We start from the raw sequence: 8,375 nt of genomic DNA, 5'->3' as shown, positions 1-8,375 counted from the left end.
CTCTTCAGTGGCATAGACAGGTCTGAAACAGATTGTGTTTTTTCTAAATATAAACACCCTAGACACCACATGAACATATTACAAAGTTAATAGTTTGTCAATAAACCTGTCCCTGTTAGTTTACAATCACTTGTTACAACATGCTACAGGAATCACACCAACCATCGTTATCGATATAGGCTAAACAATGAAGACGACATCTGTGCCATGTGGGCTAGGGTGTGAACATATTCTGCAAACAACTGATAAGTGTGAACGTCTGGTTGAGCCCGTTCTGCATCAGGTGTGGTTTTAGGTAATCGCTTCAGTCACACCAACATTGAACAGGATATGAAGATATCCCAGATAACCATCTGTCCACAAATATAAAGCCTCAGTTATAATCTCGCACCATCCACACAGCGCAGCTAGACCGACCACCGGGAGAAACTTCACAATGAGACTCATAACAACCTATATGTTACTGTGCACACTTGTATCAGTTGATGCAGTTAGCTCTCCATGTCCACTGGGATTTGTGGAGCACAAGAAGTCGTGCTATTGGTTCTCCAAGACATTGGCGAACTTTGCTGAGGCACGGGTAAGTTTTCAACTCATGTGACAAGTAATTTTCTTCATTTTCATACCAAATCATTTCCATAAATATAAACATACTTTCCATTTCTTTATCCGAAGCAATGATAGGTTTGTAACTTGTTAGGTCACTATTGACATCAACACATTTCTGTTAACATTCTTAACAATTTACTTGAGAATATTATTTTGAAGTTGAGGAGCAGCTTTTCGTGACAAAGTCGGCCCATTTAACTGGGGATGGCTTAAGGTTTATTGGAATTTGAAAGCCACCGCCGCATTTTGTTTTTGAACTTTTCTGTGATTGGGAATCTTAAGGATAAGGTATCATGTATATCTCTTTCATGGCATTGAATTGGAAACGTTTGGAGTAACTTTCGTTGAAGGTTAAGGTCTGGAATGGCAGCTCTGGCTCCTTGTGTACTGAACCACTCCTGTGTTATCTTATGTGTTTGTAAGAGCTAGCTCCCCGGATTTCAATTAAAAATGATCATTTGTGGCTGAAATTAACTTTACGAGGGTCATTAAACTGGAAGTGCATAAAACGTTTTTCTTAAGGAAACTAAATGCATTGTGTTTCCTATTTTAAAGGTGTGTGGCATTTAACTTGCGTTTTCCCAAACCGGAAGGGACGTTATTAACCACGAACTGAGGGTAATTGTTTGATTGAGGTTGTTAGAAACGTACAACCTTTTGGTTTCATCCTCATAACGATTTGGCATTTGTTTGGCATGTTTGGGCATAATATTAGCTTTGTTATTAAGGTAGATAGAGGCAAAGGACTTTCTGTTTCAAAATTGTATTGCATTTGGCACGTGATGCCAAGAGAAAGTGATTGTAACCATTTCTCTAAAGGAGTTAGATTGATAGAATGTTCTGTTTCAAAGTTGTACTGCATTAAGCCTATGTTTACCAAAATACAAATGAGTTGTTTTACCAAACAGACGTGATGTGATTAAACTAAATCTGGAGGTACAGAACTTTGTTGTTCTACATTGCACTTCATTGAGGTAAAAATACCCCGGTGTTAGCAAAACATTGTATTCAGTGAGCTAAATTACATATTGTTTATTCTTTATTTACAGGACATTAATTATCCCCAAATACACAGGCCTGATTATATCTTTATCATATAAAGGTCGACAAAATTTCATATCTCACAAACGGTACCTGAACATTGTTTTCCTGGATTTCTTTCTGGACTAGGCACATGATTATATTTCATCACAAGCGAGGTGATAAGTCAGTTGGAGAGTGAGTCAGAAACATGTTTTTAGGACAGTGGCGTAACTACCATATAGACAAGTGCCTAAATTCGATTTTCAAGATATTTTTCAAAAGCACAAAGGTAATTTTGTCCCCCTCTAGAGTGACAGCCATTTTGCAAAGGTAAGCAAGTATAGTTTATGTGGTCACATTGCATTGTCACAGCGTTACAGAATGCAGCCAGTACAAAATATAACTGTTTTAAATTCGAGAAAACATGCCAAGTAGCAGGCGTGAACAAGCACAAGTACGGAAACCGGTACCCTACTTATTTTCAGCATCTTCAGACTACTATTTTCTTCGTAATGATTACAGTTATCCTCGCAATTATCTCGATCGGTCCTTGCATATTGATCAGACCACAACACATATCGCATTTATCCGTTGTTGTATCCTGCCAAGAACCCACCAATATGGCAAAGGCAGATATTGGTGGGGTAAGTTGTTACCTGATTTTGTAAACAGTTCATAACATATGTTTGATTTTGGAATACTAAGTTTGGGGTATACTAAGGAAAAGGTTGGAATGGGGATGTTTCTGGTTTTAATATATACTGAACCGCAAAAGAAATGGATAGATATATGAGAAACCTTATTTGTCCAAACACTGTAGACATACATTGAGACATATTAAAAAGATGAAACTTGGCAAAACTGATCATCAAGGTTGAAATTAAAGTGTCAAATGTTCTTAAAGTGAAACACAACACTAGTCTCTGAGAAAATGGCATCACAAGTCAGTATCTCCTGTGTCCGCCATGTGCATTGATGACTGCTGTGGAACGTCGATACATGGAATGGATGAGGCGGTTGATGAAGGGCATAGGCTCTTGAGCCCACACTCTGAGGAACTCCTGACGCAGTTCAGCTGCAGTTGTTGGCCTTGGTCGGACGTCATTCAGCCGTCTTTGAATCTCGTCCCACACGTGGTCAATGGGATTTAAATCGGGACTGAGGGCAGGCCACTGCATGGTTCTGATGCCATTCTGCTGGAGGAAGTCTCTTGTTCCTCCCGCACTGTCCGCACGGACGTTATCAATCTGAAACTCGTGGTTGCGGTGACGTGCCAAATGAGGTATGACGTGTGGTCTCAAGACTTGATCCATATACCGAGCTGCTATGACACATTGCCTCTCCCTGGACCGATGTTCTGGAAGACCACAGGGCCGACCCTCTGAGCAAGACCAATTCCACCCCACACCGTGATGCTCGGACCACCCCACGTGTCTCTCTCAACAACACAAGCATCCGAATAACGTTCCCCGCGGCGTCGTTAGACTCTCTCTCTCTGCCATCTGCTGTTGAGATACAGAACCGGCTCTCGTCTGAGAAGAGGACTGGTTGCGCCAATGCTGGTACTGTGTTGTCCACTGACACCGGTCCCGGCGATGACGTGGTGTCAGAATGGATCCTCGGCGTGGCATGTGACAATGGAGGTGTCTGCTCGCCAATCGTCGACGCACGGTGTCCACACTTGTTCTTCCACTACGTGGTCGGTCATTTGTAGAGTTGGTGGTCTGGTACCGTTGCTGGAGCCTGTATATGGTCCTTACGTGGACTTGAAATGCATTGGCTACTTGCCGGGGGGGGGGGGGGGGGTTGTCCAGCTTGCAATAGTCTAAGGGCTTGGTGTCGCTGGTTTTCTGTCAATCTTGGCACTTGGTAGCAATTCAATAACGAATGAATGTTATTCGATCTGGGTGGATTTTTATAGGGCAAGAAATGGGGGAATGCATGTGCATTTTAAATTTGCACGGAACTCACGTGCATCGGGTTACCATGGCCGTTGCCGTGATGCGTTTGGGCGATCGGTTTTATTGTTATCTGCTTTGTTTTTTTTATCATCAAATTTCATTTTTCCGGACAAGGTAATGTAAAATTTTAGAAACCTTGACAAAAAAATACCCAGATATTTAAATGACAACTTTTCATGCAATTTTACTTGGGGTGACGTTTCTTTTGCGGTTCAGCAAAGGAAAGTAGATCACCAATGTCTGGTAAGTGACCATTGTCAATCAGACTCGGTTGTCAGTAGACGCACATTGTTTTCTTGGAGCCAAACACCAAAAGAAACTGTATTAAACACATTTAGAAAATCATTACGGAAGCAACACGATTGATCATACGACGTTTGCAACGTGCTGAAAGTTTAGTTGTCACAGGTATATTGCAGACGGGCACACGCCAGAACGCTGTTGCTCAAACGCTGCATGTCTCTCAACCTGTCATCTGCAGATTGTGTGCCTTATGCATTTTAAGGTCGATGACTGACGCCTCTAGACGCCCAAGGGCAACAACTACATACCAGGACAGATTAGTCAGAACGATGACATCAAGAAATCGTTTGCAAACTGCCAATAAAATAAGGGACCGGTTGCAACAGGCAACTGGTGTAAGATTACTTGCCCATACGATGCAAAACTGTCCACACAGATGGCATTTGCGTGAACGACGTCCACGTGTCATCTCACAGAGCGGTGTACGGTACTGAACGTCAGTACTGGGATAAACGACGTCAGGCTAATGTCATGTTTTCTGAAGAATCGAGATTCACTCTCAACACGACCGAAGGCATCGATTTTGGAGACGTCCCAATTAGCGTTTTATGGACGTAAACGTCGTACAGCATGATCGCGTTGCAGGTGGGTCCATAATTGTATAGGGTGGTATCACAATGACCTGCCGAGCTGCGCTCAATATTGTCTATGGAAGAGTCACAGGTCAGTACTATCGGGACAAAATCATTGCACCACTGGTTCGGACATTTTCACATGATGGGAAAGGTTTAACCTTTCGGGATGTAATGAGCTTGCTTATCTTGCTAATTTCTCCAGCAGCACAACACGCCATGTCATGCCATGGAATTCGTGCATGTCTGGCCAACAAAGATTGTTTTACGCGATATTAGTGACGTTGGCTGCAAAATGAATATTTAACGTTTTAACGAGCAAGTGTGCCACCATCTCATCACGCCAACCCTTAAAACCCATTAGATCTGACCACCAACTCCCCAGCAGATATGGTTATACTTTTTCCATTTGCGAAAACCACATAAGTCAGAAGATATGTCTTGATGATTCCCGCTATCCCCTACTATTTAGGCACAGTATATTTATAATCTCCCCTTCTTCCATTTCATCATGTCTGTGGAGGTTGGGATACCATCGTGAATGAAGCAATGACACTTCATACCAAATATCAGGATTAAATTTCCCACATGAATACATGTGTCTTTCCCGTCTTTGTATGATCATGATTAGTCAAGCCAAACTAACCTCACTCAATACCCAGTTGCAATGAATAGGCCCATATGGCATCATCGTCTATACTGACATTAGTTTATAGTGAGAGATAAACGTAATTGAGATTATCGATTCTGAAAATCATACTTTTTTTAACCAAAAAATAACATTTTCTGCACATTCCATATTTATATTTATATATCAATTATCAGTTAATGTTCCCGAATGTCTTTATTCCATAAGCGATTTACTTCCAAATAATGGACGCTTCATGTTCAAAGTAAATATAGTTTTAAATTTGTTACGAGTGGAAGTGGAACGAAGGGATACACTCCAAATCCATTCGCACAATGAAAGGATCGCACAACAATTAAGACGGATATTTATTAACAATGCATGATAGATTACCAATACAGCTAAGTTTACTATGGGAGAATTAGGCTTGGGCTACCATGTACAATAATATCACCATCAAAGGGCTACAGCAAATTGTATACTTATATAGTCACCCTGATTTCCATATTTGATTGTTCACTCCACTCCTTTTTCCACGAAAACATATATCCATAGTTCCACATAAGCTCACAATGCAAGTTTTCCAAGGCACACATTTGCAAATATCAGCATGATTTCTAGTTCAGTTTCACAAGCCCCGACATGGGATACAATCTCTCACACGGTGTTCTGAACTTTAACATTAAAAATGAGGAGGTTAAAATACAGGTCTGGCCAACACCCAAGAAGAAGAAAAAACGAACTATTTTTGAATCACCCCAACCTTATACTATAATGCTGATTAGCTACGAGCTTCACTTGTTACATAATTACTTAACCCGCTCGGACAGCCAGCTCCCCAGGTGTAGTATTCAAGCAAAATTACGCAACCCAAGCCTTCTTGTTTCAATTCAAGTCTAAATGCATCTGCTATACTAACAAACATACACCCATACACATAACAAATGTTGATGTAATACTTTCAGTCCTACTGTCAGTACTTTGGAAGTCACCTCGCTAAAGTGACCAGCAAAGATGAAGATGACTTTGTCAGGGGTCATGCAGCCCGCCATGGAAAAGGTAAGTTAGAACAACATTAATATTGAGAGGAATAGCATCTCATACGTCATCATTGTTTATTCTTCCATGAATTTGGAATTTACTCGAGTCTGATTGGTCAATCGGAGGCTATTAAATCACAATAAACCCTGTCTGACTGAAACAGATGGTTTGACGGCCGCGGAAGCTAATATTCATAGAATAGTACTATTTACAGTTATTGTCGGTTGGCAGAATTTAAATAGTTATATCTACAGTTGCAGGTTACAAAATTCACAATTGCAGTTACAACAATATCAAAGGATGTGTGGCTGCGCGTTCGGTTCCAAATTCAATTTAGAGCGGTTATCTACATGTAGCCTAGCTCTACATCGCCTTATTCAAGCACTTATTTATCTCCTAAATAGCAGGTGCACCCTACTTTTCTCCAGGTGTTATATAGAGAATCTCACCCGAGTTTCTTTTGATATCAAATACCTCAACGAGTGTTAATATCTTTGATATCAAAAGACACGAGGGTGAGATTTTATTAATCATCCAAAATCATTCTTCTTTTTCAGTTTTTAGACAATAATAAGTGTCTTAAGTGTAAAAAGTACTGCTAACAGCTTCACACGCAGAGCCATTATTGATGTCATTTCATTGTGACGCCATGGTAACCAATGACGTCACAATGGTCTGCAAAGCATTGTGAAGCAATTTCATTGCAGCGATATCTACAATGTTGATATCGCTTGATCTCACCGAAGCGATATCTCCAATGGGAGCCAGTTTTGGATGATAAATACCATTACTGTAACGGTTAAATGACACATCTGCTTTCTGTCTCAATAAAAAGTTTATGCTTTCACGACACAGCTGTCACGTGTTATTGTGATCTACGCGAACGGCATTGAGATCCGAAATGTTTGAATACGAATCCATCTTTCCATCTTCTCCTTCCTTGCAGCTGCTAACTACTGGCTTGGTGCCACCGACCTGAACGTAGAAGGAACATGGCTCTGGGAGGGCCAACAGGCCATGGATTACAGCAACTGGAGTAGGAGCCAACCTGATAATGGTGGTGGGGCTGAACACTGTCTCGATATCAAACAGATATATGAAAGCTATCTTTGGAATGATGAAAATTGTAATACGGGTGTGAACTTTATTTGTGAGAAGGAACTCTGAAGGTACATGTAGCTACCATCTCTGCCACACTTCGCAGCAAATGACGTAATAATGTTGAGAATTGAATAAAATGTTATTCGTCTTCACATTCTTTTGACAAGGCTAAACACCTGTGTCTTGGTATCAATATATGCTTTCCACGTTTCATAGCCGTCAACACAAATATTTTACCTTTCTGCAATCTCACACGAATAGACATCACGTGTCGCAGCCTCTCTGAAATCATTGTGCTCAATAGGCCACACCACCACACCACCACACTCATCACACCACCACACCCACCACACTACCACGCCCACCACGCCACCACACAACAACACCATCACACCACCAAAACCATCATACCACCACACCACCACACCACCGCACATACGCACCACCACACCAATCACACCACTAAATTATCACACCTATCACATCCATCACACCACCACACCCATCACACCTCCACACCACCGCACCCAACACACCACCACACCACCACACCCATCGCAACACCACACCATCGCAACACCACACCAATCACATCCATCGCACACCACATCATCACAACCATCACACCACAACACCCATCACACACCAAAACCACCACATCATCACACTCATCACACCACCACACCCATCATACCACCACACCACCACACCACCGCACATACGCACCACCACACCAATCACACTACCACATCATCATACCCATCACACCACCACACCCATCACACCAATCACACCATCACACCATCGCACCACCACAACAATCACACCAATCACACCACCACACCATTGCACCATCACACCACCACATCATCACACCCCTCACACCACCAAACCAATCACACTACCACATGATCACACCAATCACACCACCACACCATCACACCACCACAGCATCATACCCATCAAATTACCACACCATCACACCACCACACCACCAAAACCCATCGCACCACCACACCAATCACACCACCACACCACCACACCACCACACCATCGCACCACCACACCATCGCACCACCACACCACCACATCATCACAACACCACACCACCACAGCCATCGCACAACCACACCAATC

At 42.2% G+C, this 8,375-nt stretch overlaps 1 protein-coding gene across 1 annotated transcript; it reads left to right on the top strand.

Annotated features, from left to right (window-relative positions):
* Positions 1-379: 379 nt before the first annotated feature.
* Positions 380-7,390, top strand: LOC124122824 (perlucin-like). The gene is made up of 3 exons (XM_048395063.1): positions 380-580; positions 6,062-6,155; positions 7,084-7,390. The coding sequence occupies exons 1-3, from the start codon at positions 437-439 to the stop codon at positions 7,302-7,304; spliced, it is 459 nt and encodes a 152-aa protein (XP_048251020.1). The 5' UTR covers positions 380-436; the 3' UTR covers positions 7,305-7,390.
* The last annotated feature ends 985 nt before the right edge of the window (positions 7,391-8,375 follow it).

This window comes from Haliotis rufescens, unplaced genomic scaffold, assembly GCF_023055435.1.
Source record: "Haliotis rufescens isolate VD_foot unplaced genomic scaffold, xgHalRufe1.0.p SCAF_14, whole genome shotgun sequence".
Classification (NCBI taxonomy): domain Eukaryota; kingdom Metazoa; phylum Mollusca; class Gastropoda; order Lepetellida; family Haliotidae; genus Haliotis; species Haliotis rufescens.
The sequence above is the reverse complement of the archived record's forward strand: the minus strand, read 5'-3'. Positions and strand labels throughout refer to the sequence as shown.